The 26,033-nt window shown below is 42.3% G+C and overlaps 1 protein-coding gene across 1 annotated transcript in view; it reads left to right on the top strand.

Moving 5' to 3' along the window:
* The first annotated feature begins 12,698 nt into the window (after nt 1-12,698).
* The window catches only part of TMEM135 (transmembrane protein 135), a 162,480-nt gene continuing 149,145 nt past the window's right edge, over nt 12,699-26,033 (top strand). Inside the window, exon 1 of the mRNA XM_030463553.1 lies at nt 12,699-12,974. Within this exon, the coding sequence (XP_030319413.1) occupies nt 12,834-12,974 (141 nt within the window). The 5' untranslated portion in view covers nt 12,699-12,833. The remainder of the gene's footprint in view (nt 12,975-26,033) is intronic.

The following is a 26,033-nucleotide window of genomic DNA, read 5'->3' as shown; positions in this document are numbered from 1 at the left end:
CATCTTTCTTCTCAGAAAATTGTTCAGAGGCCTCTCTCTTTTTTTTTTTTTTTTTTTTTTTTTTAATACTTAGATAACTCCAAAACAGCTTGGTTTTATAAATTTGGATTTGGCATGTGCAGAGTGCAATCCTGAAGGAAGAATGCACTTTTTGTCTTGTTTGAAGAAATTTTATTTTGCAACAGCAAATTAGCCTGAAAGTTCTGGAAATAATAGACCAATCATACATAAGGCGTGATTTAACTGTGGTAGAAAATGACAGTCTGAGTTCTCTGTCTCTGAGAGGTCACGGGTCTTGCTTTATAAATATGGCTCAGTTTCCTTTTTGCAGAGTCATCTTTCCCACTAAATCTTCCAGTGTCCTGTTTTGCTTTAACTCTATGGTAGCATCAGAGGTTATTTCCTGTATATTTGTTCTCCCTAAGTAACACTATATTTGGCTCTCAGTGGTATTTTGCAAGTTCTGTAAGGCAAATTTCACTAAGCATGATTTAAATAGAGCTCTCGCTGCCTCACATGGGAGGCTGAGCTGAATTACTGCTCCTCACTCACCCAGATGGCCCCCAGTCCTGGTCCTCACATCCTATTGGCACCCACAAGACACAAACCTGCTCATGGACACAGGGGACAGATTTTTTTTCTTTTAAAAAACATCCTATAGTGCTTTTCCCTCAAATGTGTGACCCATGAAGTAAATACTAAGCTTTTAAAAATTTAATTAATTAATTAGTTTGCCATGAAAGTAAATACCAAGCTTTTAAACATGGAAATTTATTTAGTATTTTAATTAAATGAATCAAATCTTTAAACTTTGGAAATTAGGTTGCTCTGAGATATGAATCCCTTAAAACAGGAGCTGAAATGATGGATTTGTGGATACGCTTTGGGTGGTTTGCACAAGCTGGTTTTATCAATCCATTCTTGCAGGCTTCAGGTTGTTCTGTGCCACTGGAGCAAGGCAGAGCTGTCAAGCATGCTGATGAGTCTGGCCACAAATCTGCATATGTACAATTTTTTGCCATTAAAAAGCCCACATGAGCTGATATGCTGTGTTTAATCACAGAACAGCAGGTATTGACTTGCAAGGCTTGGCTGGAAAAAAACCCTTCTTTCTATTGTGTTGAGCAGGAGGTGGGTCATCCTCCTGGGAAAGAAATCCCACATCTGCCAGGAGGTGAAATTCTCTGCATTCACACTGCTATGAGACTGGGGGACTGGACACCAGGGTGAAAACTGTCCCCTTGCTGATAGGGACAGCTGGCACGACCCCCATGCAGAGCTGCTTCATGCACCAGTAAAGTGGCTCTGAGTTCTGCACAGGTCCTTACAGAATGGCTGAAACATTAAAATAGGAAGCAGCAAATACTTGGCTCTTTCAGTTCTAGTGGTGCTATTCTTCACTGTGTGGGCCACTGAAGATCCAGTCAGTGAGTGATGATTATTTCCCAATTCCAGTCTTCCCTGCTATTAAGAAAAAAAAGTATTCATTGATTTTATTTTATTAGATTTTTGTTTTACATATTTATTTATGATTGTTTTCTCTTTAAATAATCACAGTATACACTCAGCGTGGGAGCTGGTATAATTATTTCATTTAAGGAAATGAGGCTTTGCTAATACATTTATATTTGTAGTGTGGCTATAACTGCAGAAGATACCTGCTTTATTTTACTTCCACTTCCTGTACAGTTTATCTCCCTTTCTCACACAGAATCACAAACTGTCATAGTTGGAAAAGACCTCTAAGATCACTGCATCCAACTGTCAACACCCCCCTCCCCATTAAAATAAATCAAATATATTTATCAACATCTATATCACCATGCCCACCAGAGCATGTCCTGAAGTGCCTCATCTACATGGTTTTATAATACTTCTAGGGATAGTGATTCCATCACCTCCCTGGGGTGGACAGAGCTGCTCTTCCATAAACCATTTGTCTATGACATTAACAGTTTTCCTTTCATTTTACCTATTCCCATGTAGTTAAAGCAGCCTTACATTCAGATGAAGACAAACACAGAAACATCATTCCACACAGTGAGAAGGACTGGTTTGGCGAGTCTTCGGCAAACAGGTTTCTTATTACCTACCCAAGTTTGCAAATTAATCTTATGGATTACTTATTGTTACACAGGGCTGAGCAGAAATTGTCATTCACACTCACCCAGAGGGCTCTGCTACCATTTCACATTTTCCTTCTGCTCCTTGCCTGTGTCCGGGCCATTCCATGGAGTGCAGCCCACCTCACCCTATGTGCATAGGTGCTCTTCCTCTGACTCCCTGGATGGGTTGGTCTAAGTATTAATTGTTAGAGAAATAAGAGAATAGTATAAATAGTCCTGTGGTGATGGGGAAGGGTGGTGTGACCACAAAAGAAAACAGATCGGCTTAGATTGGCTTCAAGTGTCAAGGAGCCACACCCTGACTCTTTTCTTTGTGCTGATCACAATGGGATTGCAGAGCTGTACCGAGGTTTTGTTGTCAATGGAACAAATGCAGAATTTTGTCTTTATTATTTCTGGATCAAGCATTTGAGTATGTACTGATCTCTCATTCTTGAGCGATGTAATTCCTGTTTGGACACTGACAATTCATCTAGTTCCCCATAGACATACAGATGAGCTTAGAAAATAACAAGAGTTTATGCGAATTCCATTTTTCTCAGGCATTTTTATCCCTCTGAGAGACTTCTGTGGGGCTAAATTACCATGAAAACTAGATCTCCATGATATTTCAGTTCCCTACAGTAAAAGTTCATGTCATTCATTACTGTTGACACTACACACACATCCTTGGGGAACAATGAAAAATATAAAAGAAAAACTCCTAAAAATGTGCATAAAACAAACAAAAAAAGTGCTGCCATTTAAGTCAAATATTCCTTAAGCCAATATTTTCCCAAATGTGAAATTTCAGGCCACAGCTGGGCATAGTGCCATATTGAGAAGTGAGATTATTATTCAGTTTATGATATAAAACAACCCCAGATACATGAATGAAGTTGGAAAGAAGAGCAGCCCACAAACCTCTCTGCTCTGAATGCAAAGTGCCAAGCAATGAAGAATCAGACTCCCAGTTTAGGTACAAGCCACTGCATCTCCCTCTCTAGCACAGCCAATTCCTGAGGCTAAGACCTAGATGGATCCTTCCTTATTTTAATCTTGAGGAATTCTCAGGGGGGGAACTTTGCCACCACACCAGGACCAGTGCAATGGAAGACAACAACTGAAATTGCCAGTGATGAGCTCCATGCTGCCTCAATCTTTGCCTCTCCTTCCCATGGATCTGGTGTAGGGGTCATGCAGCCCAGGGGGTGCTAATTGTTTTGCCACTTCTAGATTGGTCTGTCACTGAATCCTGTGTGGTCAAGGACTTTTTCAACAGGAAAAGTACTCAAGAGTCCAGATCAGACCTAATACATCAGGACTGGAGATGTTCCTCTGTCCCTTGCCTATCAAAGGAGCTTAGGATGTCTATCTCATTCCTTCACTGCTCCAAGTACATGCATAAAGCTAAGAGGAAAAATTTAGGCTCAAGGGTGATAAGAATATTGTGACTAAGGGAGAATTCATGCAAGAACCTTTGGGCAACAATGCAAAATTGTTGGAAAAAAAAAAACCTCTTGGTTTCAGCCTGACTAGAAGATCATTTTAACACTATATATTGTGCATAAAGTATAATTATACTTGCACATAAAGTGTAATGCTATACCACTCCAGGCTCTAAATTATGAAAGGGTGAATGAACTGGGTCTCAAGAACATGATTTTAGAAAGTAAAAAGCCAGCATTTCAAAAGATCATTTGTTTAGCAGATGCATGGGAAAAGAGATTTTCAAAAGTCCTTCTAGAAACTGGAACTGGTAAGAGATGGCTCTGGGGCTTATTTTTCTTCAGCTAAAACAGAGATGCTGGATGTCAAATGACATTTGTTTTGAGACAATGATCATCTGGTAAACCATAGTGTGAAGCTGTATATCTCTTTTCTTAGATCAATAATTATAGCTCCTCCACACAGTGGTAAAACCTGTATGCTCTCTCAACCTAGGCTACTTAGTTATCTTAAAACTTTACATTATCATTTTAAAAATTGCTTTTCTGCACTATTTTAAATACAGTCTTTCACCCTAAACAGAGATGGATGCAGTTCAGCAGAGGTGGAAGCACCAGGAAGAGGTATAATTTCTTTTCTTGCATATATTGTGATTTCTCCTGTATTAGTTCTACTATGGGGGAATTTGTTTTAAATACATAATTTGGGTTAATGGTGCTTTGCAGTGTTGAGAAATTGCACATCCATGGACACGAGGTCATCAAGCATCCGAACTGCCTTGTTTTTAGAGCAGAAACTATCCCAACCAGGGCTGTATCAGTTTCCCCTGGTGTTTTTGATCAAAAAGATCTCTATAGATCATCACCATTGCAGCAGTTATCCAAAAGGCAAATTGAAAAAACAACAACCAAACAAAAAAACCCTCCCAGAAACCCCCAAATGAAGTGATATTCTTTATTTTCCTATTAATGGCATATAGAAGGAAGGTACGTTCCTGATGTGAGAGTGGAATGTAAAATGATACCTATCTCCATGCACACACATATGAACATGTATACCCAGCTCTGCCAACAAAGGAAGTTTTCTGCTCCCTATGTTAAAAACCATCCAATGCTAAAAACCACTAGAAAAACATCAAAAGAAACTTTCTGACTATGGCATATATCAGACTGCAAAATGACCTCTCCCAGGGAGTGGTGAAAGCCTTTCAATTTCTGTTATAAACAAGAGTAATTCTTAACACATGATGTGCACAAAGCTGGACAAATATTGAATGATGTACAAAACATGTCTTTGAGGTGTTCCTGCTGCACAGAGGCATGGATGGGGTTTCCTATTAAAGAATTCACACTCAAGTTCATCTCTTCTAGCTGGGTACTCACATAACCCCACTGTATTTACTCACAACTGGACAAAATGTTGGAACCTGTTGTCTGGAAGACAATATTGAGAGGGACAAAGTGAAACCCTATTACTTTAATGAGCAGACTTTTTCCTAAGGACACAGAATTAGGTGTTCAGCTTGCACTAAAATCCAGTAGGATCTGTGCATCTAGCTCCCACAGGGTTGTCTGAAAACACTGACCTTAAAATGTTAGATTTTTCTCTTGGCCATGCCAGATGAGGGAATTCTCTGCAGGAGACGTCTGTAAATGAGATCGGAATTCACCCATAAAGTGCTGACAAAGTCATGTGGAGCACACAGAGCTGTGCTTAGTGATGAGTATACCATTTCATTATTTTTGTGTTTATTACATTTTTCCCCCCATGTGTGGGTTTTGGTTTATCTTCAGTTTTGATTTTGATTTGTGTTTTATTACAATTTACTTTCCTTTGCTAGTTCTCAGTCTATTTACAGAGAACAAAGGAATCCACAATGTAGAACAGTAGAATAAAATTGTGTTTATTTTCACAAGTTTGGACCTATCAAATAACTCACAAGTCCCAAAGAGGAACCATGCCTGAGGTAGGTTAGGTAATCTTGAGTGGGGAAGCAAACAGAAATATCCCATTCTTCACTATTGTTTATTATATTTATGCCACTCGGGAGTTTTAACAATACCACGTATATAAAACATTTGTTCTTGCTTTCTGCACTATTCAGAGTTTTCTCTGAATTGTGGTTTTTTTTTGGTTTTTTGTTTTTTTCAAGGGACACTGCAGTGTTTCTGTGCTTTAGTCACTTTCTCAATTGGTTTAGCAGAAATGTAAGAAATGGCCCCTAGGAATGAGCCAGGGGTGCTGAAAAGAAAGTTCTGTTCTCTTAATGTGTCTATGTTTTAAAACTGTTCTTTTGAGAGTTTTAACTAATTTGCTTCAATGTCTTTCCTTGATTCTTTTTCATGTATGTTCAAAGCTTAGTTCAGCAGAGAGAAACCAAAAGCAGAGCCTGTTACTGCTATCAGTTTGAGGTCCCATCAAATCCACAACTGGTTTTTATACTGCCTTGACTTTTGACAGGAGGTGCAAACACGGATGTCTAAGCCACATCTGTCTGCCTAAACCCACTATTTGAAAAACTAATAGCAATCATGCCTTGCTTCTTTCATTTGCAATTTAAAATGTTTTCAAAATGCCTCGCAGCAAAGGGTGGCTGCTCAGTCACACAGCTGAAAATAAAGGCAAAAGAGGCAGTTTGTCTCAAAGAGCCTCATCCAAGCCATTCTGGTCACAGCTTTGGACATCAGAGTCCTGCTGAAGGACAGTGTAGTTTATCAACCCAGCATTGCAGGATAACTTAAAATCACTGCCAATAGGCTTGAAAATGCAAACCTCAAAATGCAGTGATTCAGCAGCTGCTTCTTAGGGTGTCAAATTCTACTGCTGTGACATCCAAGAGCTGCAGCATGAGTGATCAGAGTCCTGAGGCTATTTCAACATATGCATTTGAAAATTAAGTAACTGAAATTTACTGTTCATTATTCCTCTGGAAAAACTAAGGCTTAAACTGAAAGCCTTTTAAAAAGTGCTGAGTTCAAAGAAGAAATCATTACTTCTCATATGAGCTGTTGGGTGCCTGGTAGCTTTAGAATGACTACATTCTTATCTGTGGCCTTCACAGCTCAACTTTATGGACTGATGGTTTTATTTGAGAAAATTTAAGTGTGCTAGGAACTTCAGAGAAAAAAAAATGGCTCTTTTTGTGTCTTAAGTTCATGAAGAATGAAATAATGTCTGGGCTTGAAGCATAGACAATGTTGCAGTAATGACCTCAAATAAGATGGCAATGGTTGAAAAGGAGGGGCAAATAAAAATATTTTGCATCATTCATTCATGCTTCTTTTTTCTTGCCTGCTTTGGGAAAGATTCCTTGCATTGACCATGTTGAATAATAGCCATTCACCAACTGCATGCCTGTGGGCAAATGGTAACCACTGGTTTGTATCTACCCTGTTTAGGGCCAGAACTCTCTGTAGCTTATTTATCTCAGATCTCTTTCAAAAGGTCCAAATAAAGACCCAGAGAGTGAATTAGCAATCAGGTGGCACCACTAGTAGAGCACCATCCAGAGTTCACTCCTTGGACCTTTTTAGGAGTGGAGACCCATCTTATGACAGAATTACCTTGGTTGGAAAAAACCTTCAAGGCCATCGAGTCCAACCATTAACCTAACACTTAACTAAGCCATAATCCTAAGTACTATGCCTAATATGACTCAAATACCTCCAGGGATGGTGACTCCATCACTGCCCTGGGCAGCCTGCTCCAATACCTAATAATCCTTTCAGTAAGTAAATTCTTCCAAACATCCAATCTAAACCTCCCTTAGTGCAACTTGAAGCCATTACCTCTTGTCCTATCACTTGTAACTTCATTGAACAGACACATTCCCACCTCTTTACAACCTCCTTTCAGGCAGTTGTGGAAAGCAATAAGGTCTGCCCTCAACCTCCTTTTCTCCAGGCTGAACCACCCCTCCTCCCTCAGCTGCTTCCCATAAGATTTGTGATCCAAACCTTTGATCAGCTTTGTTGCTCTTCTTTGGACACGTTCCTGTAGCTCAATGTCGTTTTGGTAGTGAGGGCCCAGACCTGCACACTGTACTTGAGATGTGGCCTCACCAGTGTTGGGTACAGAGATAACATCACCTCCCTGGTCCTGCTGGCAGCCCCAGAGCCCGGTGAGTGCAGTAGTGTGTGAACTCAGCCTGGCTCTCACCCTTGAACATCATCTGCAGGTCTGAGGGCTGCTGCCCCCACCTGGTATTGCAGAAATGAAGGACATGGAAGCTATGCAGGACAGGTCTTTCCTGACTGCTGAGTTTGTTAGACATTGAGCCAGGGGAATGCTGGAGGAAGGACACGAGTTCCAGACACAACGCTGTGACTGCTGTGTGTGTGGGTACATCCCTTTTGACAGCACACAACTTTTCCACCAGAGAAGATGTTATTCCATTTGGTGGTAAAGGTGGGTTGTAGAGGTTTCAGACAAATGAAGATTGGCAACTTGAATTTATTATCTGGGTGAGGGAGTTTCAAGTACAGGAGCTTGGGCTTTTCATGGGATGGTGTGCATATGCATGCCTCTTACTTCTTTTCTAGTTAACCCAGTGGCTTAATTTAGCCTTTGACAACTAATTCAGTAACCTGATTTAGAAAGAAGAACTCACTGTCTCTAGGAACAGCAGCACCATAGGCTAAATACAGTTAAGATAAAATTTTAGTGATGCCAGTAGCATGAATATGTCTCAGTATGTCATCTCTTGGTTTGGGCTGCAGAATCAGCATGGTGACTATTAAAATTCTATTTTCTTGATGTAATCCTTGGTATATCATTGTAGCATTTATGTCTGGAAAAGATTCAGCCTGGAAGATATTATTGTGTATATTAAAATTTTCACAGGGTATTATCCCACAACCTATCCCATATTTACTTTGGAAATTATTACATCTGGAAAATGGGAACACTTCCAGTTAATTCCTTTACCTTGAAAGATCAGCAAACACAAGGATATTTTGAGATTATTCCCTGCTAAAAAAATGAACAAATTGCACTCATGACTGTAAGGCAGAAGACAATCCCTTTTCAAATAATGCAAAATGGTTTAAGTTTGAAGTGTAAGTAGTTTTGGAGACAAAGGTGAAAGTATTTCTTAAAGGTTCCTTCTTTCCTTGGAGGAAAGTAAAACCAGCTCAGTTAATGGCCATTCACTCCCATTCAATGCAGCCACTTCATGTGCTGGTGATACGTGTTATGAGCTTGTGATTTATTTCTACAAAACAAATTATATACTGTACCTACCACCACTTGTCCTGGCTTTTGAGAAGCAATGGAGATTGGTGGAGTTCATGATCCTTAGGTAAACCACTGATGGCATGAAAGTCCAGACCTCCTGTCTAAAAGGCCTTCAGCTCTTCTGACATTTGCTCGTTTATGAATTTCCACATGCTGACAGCTCCCTGGAGAAGAGACAACACAGCAACACCTCCAGGGTCCTGTGCAGTTTCCTGAAGGAAGCAGATGTCTGTGCACACACATTACTTTCATTGACTTGAGCAGAAGGGTGAATTTAATACCCAGTTTTCTGAGAAGCATAATATTTTTTAGTCTGAATTTCATAAACTTTACTATGGAAGTGTGAGATAATCACATGGATGGCGGAAGAACAAACTGAAAAACAATGAGAATGGAAGAATGGGAAAAGAGAGAAAATAACTGAGTGTAAAAAAACCCTTTTGCTGGAGATTGCAGTTCTTATTTGACAAGAGAAGCTACTTTTAGAAGCCAAATTTCAGGCATTGAGAACTGCACAAGAAGCAGGGAAAAGCTGGATCACCTACCCCAAGGGAGAAAACAAATACATGGCAAAAAAAAAAAAAAAAAAAAAAAAAGCACACAAGTTAGAAAGCAGCATAGGGAGAGGGCAAAGCATTACATTTCTTCCAAGTTAAAATGTTTCCAGATTGTTCTGATATTTAAAAATGTTTAAAAGGGAGATTTCTCAGATCCAAATGAATTTGGAAGGCAAGGCCTCCTGCTACGTGAAATTTCCCATTTGGCTTCTTTCCTCGGTTTCTTTCTTGTCCCATGGGATTTTGTTCTGGTTAGTTAAAATCTCTGCCTTGGATTCCCAGCTAGATCACCTCATAGCACTGATACCCACTTGCTACAAAGGCAAACAGAGTTCTTCACACCTCCAGCTGCTCCCCCAGGCTGAGCTGAAGGACGTGATTTACTTGCAGACACAAGATTTGTCAGACAGGGTGGGGATTAGCAGGGAATGTTCTCAGGCTCTGAGACCCACACTCTGCCGATCTTCATTCAGTAATTGCCACTAAAGCTGATTCCCTAACACAAACAGTTATCACCCAGACAGGTTAATAGGAGGATTGCAATGCAGAGGTCACTTGCTAAAGACTGAGCCTGGCCCTGGATTTGTGCTGCAAGGTGTTTTATTAACCCAGCTGCTAACAGGTACGTGGGCACTCAGAGCAGAGTCTCAGTGCTGCAGAATTGCTCCCTTGCGTGGCACCAGGCATGGAGTCAGGGATATTGCAGCTGTCCCAGTCTAATGGGGCTCACACACATATCTGACATTTTTGGCTGCCTAAATTTTTATTGAGATACATTGGTAAATCTGATACTGGCACATTAATGACTAGGGAGCAGGCTGAGCATTCTAGGCTCCCCCACCATTCATGCTGCTTACTGATTAGCTCCCTCCCTGGCTTTGTTTTGGGGGCTGCTCTAAGGAGCTCTCTCCAAGACATCTGAGCATTACAAGGCAAGTCCTGGACACGGTGTGTCACATCACCTGGCCTTATGCCATGGGATTAATCACTGGTGATTGATTAAGGCATGTTATAGAGGCAGCCTGCAATTCCCAGTATCCAGCCTTGATCATGAGGCAAGGAGAACTCTTGAAAACCCCAGGCACTTACAGGGCAAAAGTAAAGGTTCTCAATGCTTTTTTAATTCATGTGACTCCTTCTTTTGCCAAGACTGTTTTATCCCAGTTCCAATCAAGGGTAAGTTTCTCCCAGGACAGAGTAGTCTCAGATGGCATATGATGCCAACTGGGCTATAAGCAGTATTCCCATGCTGCTTTATTCCTAGGGCTTCTTCCCAGAAAAGAGTATTGCAGCCCCATGGGAAAGGGCCTGGAGCAAGGTCAGGGCTGTGCCTTTGTTAGTACACCATCAGTCTTCCTCAGCTGGCCTAAGAGGAGAGATGCAAAAGCCTCCAGTTCTGAGCAGGCAGTCAGATCTGGGTTGCTTCATAAATAAAGAGGATATCTGTCTTACTGGGTCCCTCTTCAAAGGTTTTCCTTAACTTGAGCAGGGCAAGTCCTACAAAAATAGGATTGTTTGCAAAAAATGGGTCTCAGAAGTCAAAATTACTAGCTTGTGCAATTATTAATACTGTATGTGCCATAGTTCCCTGCCCACAGATCCAAGGCAGCAAGCAAGCCTTAAGCCCAGAGTAGTAGCAAAGCCAAAGCACGCATGCAAGAGAGCCAGAATCCAGATCTTAGGCAATATTTGCCTTTGCTGCTTATAAGCAGTTCTTTAACAGAGTAGAACAAAAACAGCAAGCGAGACACCAGGTCCAAGTCGAAGTCCAGACAACGTTGCAGCAGGTTACCGTGCCAATGCTGCTTCCCTCCTGAGGATCAGCACACTGAAATACTCCCTCCCTTCCTCAGCTGAGCCACCGCAGCTGCGCCTCAGCACAAAAGCTGAATTTAAAGTTATCTCCAGTCTTCTACTGGATTTTAAATTTGAACTGTGACAGACAGAGTTCTACCTAATGCTGGGTTGGCTGATAAAGCAGGCTTGACAGAAATAGCCTAAGTGAACTATTTAGACTAAAAATCTCCTACTGCAGATTTTCTGGGAGCCTCCAAATAATCTTGCAGCAGCTCTGAGTTCTGTGATCCATCCAGTTTAGCCAACTATGGGCTAAACTAAATTTGAAATATGCTCCCGCTCCTAGGAAGGAATGGTAAAGGTGTGTGTGGGGTTTTTTTTGTTTGTTTTGTTTTTGGTTTGTTTTTTTAATTTTTTTTTATTATTTTTTTTTAAGTTTATGATGGATTTGCTGTATCTTGTTAGGAGTGGTAGAGACTGGTCTCAAGTCTGAGCAATGAAGGAAGAGATTTTGAAGCAGGCTGTAAGGGGGAAGAATTTTTTGTCGTGGATCTGATCCACGTCTATTTGACTGTAGGGTAATTTGCTTTTTTTTTTTATCTGCCTCGGGATGGATCTCCAATTCAAATAACCCCTCCTGATGTGAGCACTGCACAGAAGGCGCAGAGCGTTCTTGCTCCATCGGGACCGAGTGTTTGCAAACTGGTGCTTGACAGAGCCCCGCACCGAGGCTCCGAGCACCAGCACCACCGCACTGCTCCTCCCGTCCCCACGCACCAGCACCAACCCGCAGCCTGCCGAGGCTTCCCCGCTGCTGCTGCTGCTGCTGCAGCTCGGGGTGCTGCCCCCAAAGCCCCGCTACCCTTCGGTGGCACGGAGGGACCGGCGGGCAGGGGCGGAGCGGGCTCAGGTCGCTCGGACAGGGAGGGCTACCGGGGGGACAGCGGTGCTGGCCGAGCCCCGGGGACACGGGGCACACGGAGGACACGGGGAATGCAGGAACACAGGAAACAGCGGGGCGCACGGAGGATGCGGGAACAGGGGGATACGGACACGGGGGACACGGGGGACACGGGGGACACGGGGGCGGGACAGTGGGGTCACAGCGCCCCGAGTCGCGGCTCGCAATACACGGGAGACACACGGGGGGACGACACGGGGGGACGGCACTGGGGGGACACGGGAACACGGGGAGTGGGCACGGGGCGAGGACACGGGGAGGGACAGTGGGGGTCACAGTGAGGACACGGGGCTCACGGGGAGCGCCGCGAGGCCCTTGTCACCCCTGCGGCGCTCGCCCCGAGACGCGGCTCGCGACACAGGGGGAACACAGAGGGGACGACACGGGGAGTCGACACGGGAAGGGGGGGAAAACAGTGGGGGTCACAGTGAGGACACGGAGCCCACAAGCGGCGCCGCGCTGCCCCTGTCCCCCCTGAGCCGCGCACCCTGAGACGCTGCTCGTACCACTCCGCCCCCCCCTCCGCCGCTCCCCGCCTCCTGGCGGTCGCCGATTGGCTGCGGGCCTCACGCGACCGGCGCGGAGGGGGGGGGCAGGGGAAGGGGGGGAGGGGGCGCGGTTGCCCGGCAGTAACCCCGGCGGCTCCCGCGCGACCTTTCTCCTGCATCGGCGGTGACGCGGACGCCGCGCGCGCCCCCCCTGTCCCCTCCCTCCCCGCGCGCGGCGAAGATGGCGGCGCTGAGCAAGTCCATCCCCCACAGCTGCTACGAGATCGGGCACACCTGGCACCCGCGGTGCTCCTGGGCCGTCCTGCACGTCACGCAGGGGGCCCTGGCCGAGTCCCTCCGCATCTACGGAACCCTCTACCTGGTGGGTCTGCGAGGGGGGTGGGGGTGGGGACGGGGACGTGAAGGGGTCTGGCGGGGGAGGGGTATGAAGGGAAGTCTGTCCTGAGGGGGCGAAGGCGTGAAGGGTATGGTGGTGGTGATAAGGCGGCCGGCCTGGGGGAAGGGCACAAGAGGTATCAGAGAGGGGGGGGATTCTGGGCTTGGTTTTGGTTGGGAGGTCATGAAGGGTATCAGGGAGGGCCTGGGGTGGAAGGGTTACAGGGGACATGGGGGGGGGAGGGGTAGTCTGTCCTGAGGTGAGGGGAAAGGCATGAGGGGAGAGCACATGGGGTATCAGGCTGGGAAGAGTCTGGCCTAGGGCGAGGGTGAAGGGCATGAGGCATCTTAAGGGAGGGAGACTGGTCTGGAGGGGGGGAGAGGGGTGTGTTGGGACAGGAAAGGCAGGAAAGATGTCAAGAGGCATCATGATTTCAGGGTGAGGAGTGAGAAGAGCAAGAAGGGTGTTTGGGGGGTAGTTTGCTGCTGGGGAGAAGAGAGATGATCGTGGGGGCAGCTTGGTTTGAAGGCTGGAGAGCATAAGTGTTTTATGAGGGGGGGGGGAGTCAGCAAAGGGCGATGTGTTGAATCTGGGCCCAGGAGGGGAGGCGAAAGGCATGAGGGGTGGTGGGGTCTGCTGGCATAACAGGTGCTGTAAGAGGGACTGAGGTGGTGGGGTGGGAAGCCACAGGCACATCCTGAACATCACATTCTCATTGTTTTGCGGTAGTTATGAAATCTGAATAAAGACTTTGTATTTATCTGGGTGGCTAGCATTGTATCTTTGTAAAATGTGCAAGAGCACATGTTTAGTGCTGCTGGTGACACCGCAGGAATCAGTACCTTAGGATCAAAGAGGGTCAGTTGTATATTGAAGCAAGACTAAAAAAGATACATTAAGGCTAAAGGAGTCTGACATCTTCAGAAAGTACCCTGCAGGTGAGGTAGCATAGCTTGGTTATGTCATCTCAGTTGCAGCTGGCTTGCTTCCAGAAAATAAGGGTGTAGGTAGAGGAGTTGGGATCTGTTTGCATCCCTCTGTGTAAGTGTAGCCTGAAAGCTGATGTAAGCTGGAATCGCTGCAGGTGAGACTTCTTTCTGCTGTGATGCTTGGAGGATTGATTACTGAGCTGGCCCCAAACTTACTCTTAAAAGAAGAAACCCAAGGCATTGAGTTTGTACTTCCAGCTCTGTACCAATACTGGTACAGCAAAATTACCATGATATGTAATAAAGAGAAGGGAAGGAGTGAGACTGCTCAGTCCTAACATAATTCTTTTAAGTCCCCATTGAAGTGTTGCTTGAGTGAAAATTGTGACAACATCCAATTTGGTGATAAAAAAACGTTAGTAACTGGTAGCCAGGTAGACCTAAGGAGTTGTCATGTCTGACAGTGAACATTTTCATTCTGAACTGACACAAACAGAAGAGGCAGCTGTTTTGTGTGAGTGTGTTGTGAACTTGTTCAGGAAACCAATATAGAGAAGAACATTCATTCTCCTCTCTCTCCCTTCCCCTCCTGCCCTGTATTTTTTTCTTTGTATCTGTTTTCTGATCCATTTTGCTGTGTGGGATCATGAATACTTGGGCAGCAGAGAATGGGCCTGAAATGAGCCATGAGAGGTGTACTGGAGATGTGTGAGGTCTGGCTAAAGATAAAGCAGCTTAAACAGCTCCGTAATTAAATCATAGTTCTCCAGCAGCCAAGCCTGGGAAAGAAATTCCTGGTCATAGCTATGTTGCAGTTCACCCAGTTGTGCAGTCATGGGTTAGGGTGAAACCTCCTCCTTTTATTTCTGTCTAAAGAAAAACAAACCCTAAAATCCTGTTTTCCTGATCTGTTTTACATTGTGGCCCCATAAAAAGTTACATCTTGACACAAATCCAAGGTGGGGTGGGAACCTCTCAACCAATGTCATGCTATACTGCTGAACATCTGCACCAGTTTTTGTGCTCTCTTCTTAACAGTTTTAATTTTTCTTAGGTTTTTATTGACGGTGCTTAACTTGACTTGTCAGACTAATCTAAAGCTGAGCTGCTTTGAAATCTTGCAGCTACCTAAAGAGGGGGGAAGCACTTGCCTTCCTCTGCTCCTGGGCAAGTAACTGTACTCCTTTATTTGTGTGGTCTTGGACCTCAGAGCATCTTTCAAGTAGGAAAAGACCCTTGGGATCATCGAGTCCAACCATTATCACTACTCTACAAAGTTCTCCCCTGAACTATACCCCTCAACACCACATCTAAATGATCCTTAAAAACATCCAGGGATGGTCACTCAACCACCTCCCTGGGCAGCCTCCCAGCCTATTCCAGTATCTGACCACTTTCTGTGAAAGTTTTCTTCCTAAAGTCCAGTGTAAACCTACCATGTTGCAGCTTGAATCTATCCCCTCTTGTTATAATGCTAATTACCTGTGAGAAGAGACCAGCACCAACCTCTCTACAGTGTCCTTTCATGAAGTCTTCCCTCAGCCTCCTCTGCCTCAAACTAAACAGTCCCAGCTACCTCAATCATTCTTTGTGAGATCTCTCCTTGAGCAGGTTTTATGCATTCACTAACCCAGCAGAAGTTACTACGCAACTTTTAGCTGAGGTAATTTTCAGCTGCATTAATGAACTGATTTGATTTATTAAGCAGGGCTTGATGAGCAGCAGAGCCAGTGTAAGGTAAAGAGTGAAAGGCTACAGTGGGGACTGCACAGGAGGAAGCAGTAGCCTTGCACAGTAGCTTGGCAGGGAAAGAACACTTCTGAATTAAGAGAGTCATCACTAAATTAATTCTGTGCTGAACTTAAAGCTGTGCTTGAAAACCTTGTATTTAGCAAAATATCAGAGTTGAGCAGCACAAATGTTAAGTCTTTTTTTGCATTCTGAGATTGACTTAAGGGGATGAACTGAAATTATTTTACCATTATAGTTACATGTTCAGAATGTTTCTGGTATCACTCAGTCCTTTGTACAGCTCAGCAACCAAAAATTGCACTTCATTTTTCTATGGAAGGCCTGCAAAATGGCTTTTGCTTGTTTGTTCCTCTTCTTGCCAGAAGCTGGTAACAACAAAGGGAAGTAGATGGAAGAGTTTCCTCTCACAAAAGCTTATGTGGAAAGGAGTAAGATTGAATAGATGACAATAAATTGCTAGAGGCCATTCTGGAAGAGAAAGTTGGTTAGGGACAGTTTATAATCCAGCGTCCAAACTTGTGATCTGTACACCCCACATCTCTTAAATGTTTTGCTGCTCTTCAATCAATGGGAGACCTGTGAAGCCAAATCAAGTGGTGCTAGTATTTGACACATAAAATGCTGATTTTCAGTAAGAGGCTGTAAAGAGTCTTTGCTTTTAAGTAGTTATGTGCAGTTGGGTTTTTTAATTGAACAGCTCTTGAATATTTTTTTTAGTTGGAAAAAAATGTAATCTTCAGATACCATACTTTCACTGTCTTCATTTTTGCTCCAGTATAAATAAACTAAATAAAAGATTGCTTTAGCAAAAGTAGGTTTTATTTCTAAATTGAATTGTCCTTCCTCATAGGGTATGGCTGACAGAGATGCCTATTTCATGATTCTGACTGCTTGCATTTCACAAAGCAAGTGTGAAATGCACAAATCTGAGACCCATTTTTACAAAACAAAAGCAAAACCAAGACAACAATTTTGCATAAACCTAACACTTTTACTCAGTATCTTAAAACTTTACTGAAGTCCTTCATTAGTTTGTTGGCCTTTTTTCTATCTGTACTTTTGTTTTAGATTAGTCAAGGCTAAAGAAAATGTGCTGGTCTAATCTTCTATTTTCAAAGATGAAGAATTCAGACTTCGAGAAATTCACAGGGGAGGGGAAAATAGAATGACATCCCATGGAAAATGCATAAAGCTTGGGAAATGGACTGGAGAGGAGAGGCTGGACTTTTGGATTTAGATTGTCTCAGCTTCTATTTCCTGAGGTTTCTGTTCATTTTACACGGGAGGGTAGCCATTCATCACATGTGTTAGAGCAATGTCATCTGTTTCCTGAGGGTTTGTAGGTTTTAGGCACTGGATTGATGCTGGTGCATGTTTTGCAGTAGGTGAATATGCTTAGCCTCTAGTATGAGGCTTTTGTGGTATATTGAGGTAACTGGATCTGGTGGTAACATTTTCTCTTATCTAAACAAGGTAAAAATCATCTGTTTGCTACTTTGCAGTTAGGCTATTTCTTCTAATATTTTTGTTGTGGGAAGGCAAGGGTAATTTGTGTCTTCCACCTTTTCTTTCTCCTGAGCATTTGTTTCCTTCACTCAATTTAAGCTGGGCTCTCTTCCTGCCTCTTCAGGCCTAACTTATCTTCTGCCCTTCCCATCTCGAACACAAACATCCCCCTCCTCACCAACATCTCTCCTGCCTTTCCTCCCCAGCATTGGTTCCTTCCCACTGTATGTCTGTTGCCCTTCCTTCACCCACCGTGCCTCTGCTGCTAAATGAGAGAGCCAAGAGGCAGGGAACAGCTTGAGCACTGCCCCTTGTTGTTCACACTGACTTAGTTTATTCTTGGCTCTGACTCTGAGCACCTCTCTATCTGCTGGCAGAGAGGAGAGGGAGAGGAGAGGAGAGGAGAAGAAGGGAGAGGAGAGAAGAGGGAGAGGGGAAGAAGGGAGAGGAGAGGAGAGAAGAGGGAGAGAAGAAGGGAGAGGGAGAGGGAGAGGAGAGGAGCACCAGGCCTAAAGCAGCATTGGTGCCAGTGGGTCTGCTCAGTGTGTCTTCTGGACTGGGTGTGGTTGAGCCAATTATTTAGTAGAACTGTAACCTCAGTCTGTTGCTATTCCAATACATTTTCTAAGGATCCTTGGGGCTGGCTATGTTTTACCAGTTTATTTCACTTAATTTCTTATACCTTTTCATGCTCATTTTGGTTTCACTTTTGGTAGTCTTTTCTTACACATTTCATACTCATTTTGATCTCATTGGTAATATTTTTCCTGCATGTGCTATATCTTCCTCTTGCTCTTGTAATAACTTTCAGGTTCTTAGATGTCAATTGCTTCTTTTTTCTTTCTGTGTCAAAAGTTATTTTTCCTTCTTAGGATTCTAGCGGTGGTATCTTCTTGTGTGCTCTTTGGTCCCTAAGTGTCTGTATTCTTTAATTTTTATTATTTAGTTTGTAAGGCCCCTAGGGCAGTGTTGCATGCAATAGTGTTACAGACACAAAGGCTGTCAGCACTTGTACAAAGTGTTTTTTCTTCCTACCTAAACGTGGGAGGGACATTACAGCATTGGCCAGGTAGTTATGCACAGGGTAGCTGTCAGGTGTCTTCACAGATAAGTCTCTGATTGACTAGAGGTAATAACAAGAACAAACCTAATTATTATGCTAATTAATTATTTTGGAAACTGTTGGATGGCAGACAGAACCACCAGCCAAAGACTGAGGTGAGGCAGAATGAAGTGTGAATGGCAAGTCGCTTTCCTGGCTATATTTGTGTTGCTGTAGGATGGGGAGGTGCTGCTGGAGGTCAGCCACAGGGATGGATGGTGCACACTGACCATGTTGCTGCTGCTGCTTCAGGCTTGCTTCGTTTCAGCTGTGGTTTCTCTTGGGGAGATTGGTCTTTGGACTGGTCCTGGGCAAAGCTGGGGAGCCAGCTAGCACTAGGGCAGATCCTGTCCTATCTACTGGTACAGAATTTGTTATCGTGTCATCTTTCTGAGGTGTGTGAGAAGTCAGTATTGGACAGATTGTATAATAAAATAGTCCAGAATAGCTGAGTGTATTGAAATGTGATTTTGTTTGTTTGTTCTGTGAACCATTGAGTATTTAAAAGTAGGGTGGGGAGGCTAAGAAGGATGTTAGTATCACCCTTAAGTATACCTCTGTATGCCAGTTCGGATCTCTCTGGCTGGCTGCTGAGAAACCTACTCATGTCAGGACCTGGTGCTTGGAGGTGCTGTGCTGGTGGGGTGTGATTGCCTTGTGCTGGGGTGTCTGATCATCTTAGTGCTGTGCAGCATCCTGTACCTGAACTGTGTTACAAATGGCACATAGGTCAGTGTGTTCTTGCCTTTAGATTCTTCTGGAAGCTGGGTTAAATATGCCTAAAAGTAGCATAGAAGTTACTAAATTCAGAACCTGGTTGCGACATCCAGGCTGTGGTCATTCTGTTCTGTTCAGGTCAGACTAGTAAAGTTCTTTCATAAATTGAAAGGAAAAAAAAATCTTTTGGTGAGATACTGATAATTTTAAAAGAATCAGTTAATGAATTCAGATGGACTGAAGAAATTTTGCTCAAAGATGCAAGGAGTAAACTGGAGCCTGCATCTCAGTCGTAGTGGAAATGAGGGAAAGCTCCAGCCTTGACTGACTGAGCAGAGATCTTGGTAAAGACACAACAAATACTGGGAACCAGAAAATTATTCAAGGGACTGTTTATAAAGAAGATGTAAATCTGTTCTCTTTAGTTGGTTCAGCAGTATAGTGGAGTGCAAGAATTTCAGGGCAGGAGGAAAATCATTGAAAATTACACTGTTAGACATTCCCTACTAACTTAAGTACAAGGGAAACAAGTGGCAGAGATAAGCTCTCATGGAATGAGAGTGATGTTAGGATTGAAAGATAATTTAGATGTCATTCAAAGAGTACATGAGAACTCCTGTTCATTTCTTTTTTTGGATGGGTGAATGAGATAGATAATGAAAAGGAGCCAAAGTGAAACAACCTGTCCTCCTGATGGTGATCCCCATAACATCAGTCAAGGGGCAGAGGAAGTCAGAGAGCAGGAAGCACAGGCTCTTCCTCAGAGTATTGAGGGAACTGAGTTACAAAATCAAAAAATCTGGAAGCCAGGATTTGTAGTATGTGAAACTGGGGAGTGAGCAGCTAATTGAGGAACAAAAAATCTCACTGTTTTAAGAGGAGGCATGAGAAGCAATTTTCTGTTTTGAACAACAGTGTATTTCAAAACACAAGTGTTACCTGAGGGCATTTTCAGATTAAGTTATTCCAAAATACTTAAAAATAATTTTATATAGCAAAGGAAAAACATTCTTGTAAAATTTATACAAAATTGCAATCAGTTATAGAAGAACATTGAAATAATATATTTTAATTATGAAAGAAATCTGATGCGAGTCTATAGCTGTGCCTGCACCTGCTGCTGAGTAGTCTTAAGGTCTTTTCTCAAGTGGTTTAAATACAGAGGATTGCTTTGTCTGTGACTTAAGTTATAAAATTTTCAATGGGTTTTCAATGACTTGAAGCATATGTATGATATAAACCATTTACACAGAATTATTGATTGTCTCAAAATTTGCATATTAAAGGTGCCTAAACATGCCAGATAGTCACACTTACGTCACTGAACTCTGCTTTCCTGGAGATTTTGTGAGGTGTCTGAATATTTCTGTAGCTTTCCACCCCTGACACCCCCCCCCCCCCCTTTTTTTTTTTTTCCTCCTTATTTTGAATGCAAATTTATTATGATGTGCTTAATTTTTGTTGGATATTGTGAAGGAATGAGATAAGAGATGGTAGTGCTTTTTTTTCTGTTTCCATTCATCAGTGCTTTATATGTTGGCTGATTTCCCTAAAATTTTAATGAGAGATAAGGTTCTTAAAAGGTGTATGCTTTGTACAAATTTAAGAAAGGGTGGTTTGAAGGAGGAAGGAGAAAAACTGTATTGTACCCAGGACATCAGAGTTGGTGGAAGGTCTGTGGTTTGTTTTTTTTTTTTTTTTAGCCTGCCATGTGACCTGTCAGACTGTGTACACTGGTCAGCCAGTTAGCATATTCATAAAGTCACATGCAGTGCATCCTGTGCACTCACTGTAAGGGACTCAGTTGAAGACTGAGGAGAGTGGAGGTGAAGCTCAGGTCACTGTGGTTGGATGATGATTACTTGGAGGTGTTACATGACACATCGTTTAAATAGTTCTGACAGGTGCCTCTGAGCACTAGAAAGCTTGCTGTGGAGTCTCCTGTTCCTTTTCCACAGAGACACATTGATAGCCTAGTTTCAAGTCTTACATTAGATTATGTAGTTGTGTTTTAAGGATGTTGTTGGAAATGTGTATATTCTTTCCAAGGTTCAGACAGAATGAATCAATTTGGATTTCCTAGTTCTACAGGGCTTAAAATTTGTATTTGAAGACTAAATTAAAAAAAGAAGGGGCTTCAATAATCTCTTCCACAAATTGATTGCATCCTGTATCTGGTGGACTGATTCTTCATAATTACATTTTCATGCTGGAGATTCAAAATGCATTTGTGTGAATTCTGTAGTTAATGCTAGAAAATGTTTTTTCTGTCTACTTTGTTTTTACTGTGTAGGCTTTTGTTAATGCTTCAGATACAAAACCCAGTAGGCCTTGGAGTTCAGCTAATTTGCAGGGTTTATTCTTGGAGTGGTATATTGTGGAATCATGGAATGGTTTGGGGTGTAAGGTACTTTTGAAAGTCATCTAGTCCAATCCCTGTGCCGTGAGCAGGGACATTTTCACCTAGATCGGGTTGCTCTGAGCCTTCTTCAACAGGACCTTGAACGTTTCCAGAACTGGAGCATTTAGCACCTCACTAGGCAACCTGTGCCAGTGTTACACTACCCACACTATAAAAAAACCCAAACCAAACAGCCTTATGTCTAGGCTGATTCTCCTTTCTTAGTTAAAAACCATTACTCCTTGTCCTATTGCTACAGACCCTACAAAACAGTCTGTGCCTCTCTTTCTTATAGGCAGGCCCCTTTTAAGTACTGAAAGGTCACTCCCTAGAGCCTTCTCCTACAAGTTAAACAACCCCAACCCTCAGCTTTTATTCATAGCAAAGGTGTTTCAGTCTTCTAATAATTCTTGTGGCTGCTGCTGGACCTGCTCTAACAGGTCTGGGCTGAGGACTCCAGAGCTCCAATTAAGTACTCACCAGAGTGGAATAGAAGGGCAGAATCACACCCCTTGGCCTGCTTGTCACACTTCTTTTGATGTGGTGTGGGTTTGTTTTGGTTTTTTTTGAGTATTGCTTCAAGTGTTTGCATTTGACTTGAAGAGTGGTTTTCTTCTTCAGACTCCCCTATATACTGCACTGTACTGTATATAAAGGTCTAAAAATCACATCTCTTCCTCCTACCCCCATTTCTAGTCACAGGAAAAGTCTTAGAGATGAAGCAGGTTCTCATTATTTTTCTACCTATACTACATAAATTTCATAGCATCGTTTTTAAATTAATTGTAGTTGTTCATATATATAAACATTTGATATCTATTTTAAGATAGTAACAGCCAAAATATTTTAGTGAGAATTAAATCAGAGCTTGTTTTAAACTATAGGGCAAATGGGGAAATTGATATTAGAGAGTAAATCTGTGGTCAGTTTACACTGGACTGATGAACAGGAGGAAGAATCTTCCATTCTGGGCTAGGTGCATAAAAAATAATCAACTTTTTAGGGAATTTCTATGATGCTTGGATATTCAGTGATTTTGGAGGACAGTCTTGTGTTAAAGTCTGCTGTATTAGCTGTTATGTATTTGTCCTGGTGTTTGTTTCTTTTTGTAGTAAGTCAGAAGGGTGTGGGGTTGCCTTCAAAAGTCTGCTGGGCTTTAATGCCAGGCCTGCATTAAAGCATGACTGAATTTTGGGTTTCAAGTTTTAAACTTGAAATGTCTTAAAAATGAGTGAGAGGCTTTCTGTTTTCAGTTCTCCCACAGGTGGTAATGGGACACTGGGCACTGCTGGATCAGTCCTGCCCTTATTCAAGAGGCTTTACCTGACCGTGTTCCCAGTACCAAATTAATAGTGTTTGAGGCCAGAAGTATTTTCTCTGGAAGTCAGGCTGGCAGGTGTGTAATTCCCCCTCTCTCCTGTGTGTGTAGGGCACAGATATCATACAAGGATCATTGGGGTATATTTCATCAAATCAATTTCTTACTTGGAGGTGTCATTAAAGTGTGATGTATTGGTCTTGTCTGACTGTAGCATGAAGAACCTTGGTTGTCCTGAGGACTGAAGTGTTGTGTTCATCCAGATACACATATGCTTACCTTCAAAATTATAATATCCAGTCATACACAGACTACGTAGTATAATAGTCTCTTCTGGGGTTTAGTTGTGAGGTACTGCTTGTGTAGAGATGAAGCAAGTACAGCAATAAATATAATGATTATTTTCTTAAGCTGTCTTCAGTTGTGCTACTAATTCTTTAGACTTGCTTTTGAGATTTTTTTACTTCCTTAAAAGTTCAGCATTTGGTAACATATGTGTTACTTGGCTGTCATTTAAATAGCAAAAGTCTATCCTTTATGTAGGAGAAGTTTGGAATTTTGTCTTACGGGTTTTCAAATCACTGGAAAAGTAGCAGGAGGCACTTACAATATTAAAACCTCCTTTACAGCCTGTATTATGGAAACCTAGCTACCTATTTCTTTATATCTTAAGATCTGATTTTTTTTTTTTAGAGAAATGCGGGTTTTTTTCAGCTTTTCTCCTGAAATTTACTGTTATCTTTTTTTCTACCTCTGCTGTTTATGTTTTTAATGATGAAATATCTAGGATTCTTTTAGCTTCGTCTCCCCTCATTGATCCTTTTTTTTTTTTCTTCTAACTGATTAATTTGTTTCTGCTGCAGAATATCTGTGTTTTCTGCAGAATGTGTTCGACTGAAGAGAGACCAAGTGCTAGAACTCATGGATGCAAATAGGAGGAATTTGGAAAGGCCTGAAAACTTTGGATATTCTTAAGCCATGTTCCTTGTGACAGTGCATGATTTGTTTTTAAGTCCCTTTTGCTCTTGGTTATTGAGTGTTTAAAGCATCTTGGAAAACATTTCACATGGGAGATTGAGTAAGACAGGATTTATTACTTGACTGTATTAGAAGATGAAAATGTATAAATATTAGCAAAGATGGATTCTATCCTATTTCTAGATCTCTGGTGGCTTGAGCTCTGCTGGTTTGGAGAGAGAAGAAGGTAGAGTTAAATTGTAGGAAGGGCTGCAAAGGCTGTTAGAGGCAAAGAGCTCAGCTGTTAGTCTGGAGTGTGGATAATGTGGACTTAAGTCTGTTTAATGCTTATATAGGCCGGATGAAGACTGCATCTGCAGACTGTACTACTGCTTAAAGTTTCTTTTTAGTGAATAAAATGCCATAATAAAGGAAAACTGAAATTGTAGTGAGAAGAAAACACCGGTTTTAATTTTTGAAATGTGGATTTTCTATATTATATTCCACATAGCTTGGAATTCTTACAAATTCAGTTGCAGTGAGTGGTTATACTCCATCCTAATTCAAATGCTTAATTTTTAATAGGATTGGATTTTTTCTTGATGAATAAATAAATGTTTAGCGTTAGGTAAGTATTTCAAACCTGGGTATATACTCTTCATCTGCAGAGGGCAAATCTACTTGACAAGGTGCCATTATCTAATTATTATTTTGAGTGTTCGTGACAAGCACATTTGTTTACATGGTAAGAGTGTTTGTTATACTGTATATGTAGTGGATGTTGGTTACAGTAGATATTTTATACCTTTTGTAGTTTCTTCCCTAGAGAGATGTTTTTACAGGGTGACATTTTGATTTTACAGTGTTATTTTTTAAATTTTTGAATGGATAGTATACAGTATGGAAAATGTTAAGAGTCAGTGATAGCTTGTAGTGAAATTTTGTTTCATAGTCTTGCTGGGTCTGTACAGAGAAGGCTTGTCTTGCTTAAATATAAGTTCCATTGAAGGGTGGAGTTGTTAATGACAGTCTTTATCCCAGGAAGTTGTGTAGTCTTTCTAAATATCCTAAGGCCAGGTCATTAGATATCCTGAAAATCATGTAGAAAACCAGAGCAGGAAGTTGCAGCAGATCTAATGTGTTCCTAAGCTCTCTTTGTCAAAGGAGATGCTGGAGCAGTCTTCAGCCTTAGGTAGGGCTGCATTGCTGGGCAGTGCCTGGAGAAGTCATGAGTAATTGAAAGTGGGTCTTAATCCACTGGCATTTGATGGAGTCTCCTCTCCCTGGTTCCTGACATTCTGCAGGCAGTCTTCTCCTTCTCACAAAGGTTAATGCCCAGGACAAAGACCACATCTTCACAAATAAAGCAGAGGCAGCACTGGAAGTGGGCTGTGGTTTTCTCTCCCATGAAATCAAGGTTTCACAGTGTTGGGAGGAGTGTGTTGGCCCTGTTCCCTGGATTACAGGCAAACTTCAGGGTTAGGAGGTGAGGTGGGGCAGCGTGGGTCTGGAGGCAGGCAGCATTGTGCCTGGGTTTCTTAGAACAGCAAAGAGTTGTGGCATTATTCCACACAGCAGTGTTCCACTCATACTGTAGACATGCCATGCTTATCCTACTAAAGCTGAAAATCTACAATAATTTATAGGCACAAGAGAATTTTTGTTAATAAAATTACTGTCACCCCATCTCAAAAAGAGAATATTGGAAGAAGAAATGAATGAGAAGGGTGATAAGAGTGATGGGAAGTATGGAGCTGTTTTTGACCATTTCTGGATAGATGAGAGTCAATCATTTGCATCAGTGAGCTGGATCAGAATTGAAGTCCTTTGTTCTTGTAGTGAATAGCACCCCAAATTAACTTTTGCATCTATCAGCACTAAGGTCCTGATACAGAATACCCTGAGGTGCTTAAACAGAGGTCTTGGAATTCAAATTCTCCTTTCATAGCTGGAGAGCTGAGGCCATGGTGTCAATGAGATGTCACTTTCTGCCTGTCAGACTCTGCATGGAGTCTCAGGTAACTTACATGCTTTCTGCTACATCTGTTAGCATCCTTATAGAGATTTTTAGTTTGCTGAGGAAGTATGTATTGGATATCCTGATGCCTTCTCCTTCCATGTAGCTATCTGCTGCTGACTTGGTGCAGGTCTTTATTGCAATAATTTTTCCTTCAGCACAGTCCAGTTTGAGTGAAGTACATTGCAGTGGGAACCATGAACTGCTGCTGTCTTACAGATCTCATAATATTTTTGTCTTGACAACCTGAACTTTAGTAGTATTTTCTGAAGCATGTGGATCTGAAAGGGAGAGCAGGGTAGTGTCCAGAAGTATCTGTGGTATTTCTGCCATGTAATCACATCA

The sequence above is a fragment of the Calypte anna genome, chromosome 1 (assembly GCF_003957555.1).
Source record: "Calypte anna isolate BGI_N300 chromosome 1, bCalAnn1_v1.p, whole genome shotgun sequence".
NCBI classification, from domain to species: domain Eukaryota; kingdom Metazoa; phylum Chordata; class Aves; order Apodiformes; family Trochilidae; genus Calypte; species Calypte anna.
Note: the sequence above shows the minus strand (reverse complement) of the source record. Positions and strands in the feature narration are given on the sequence as shown.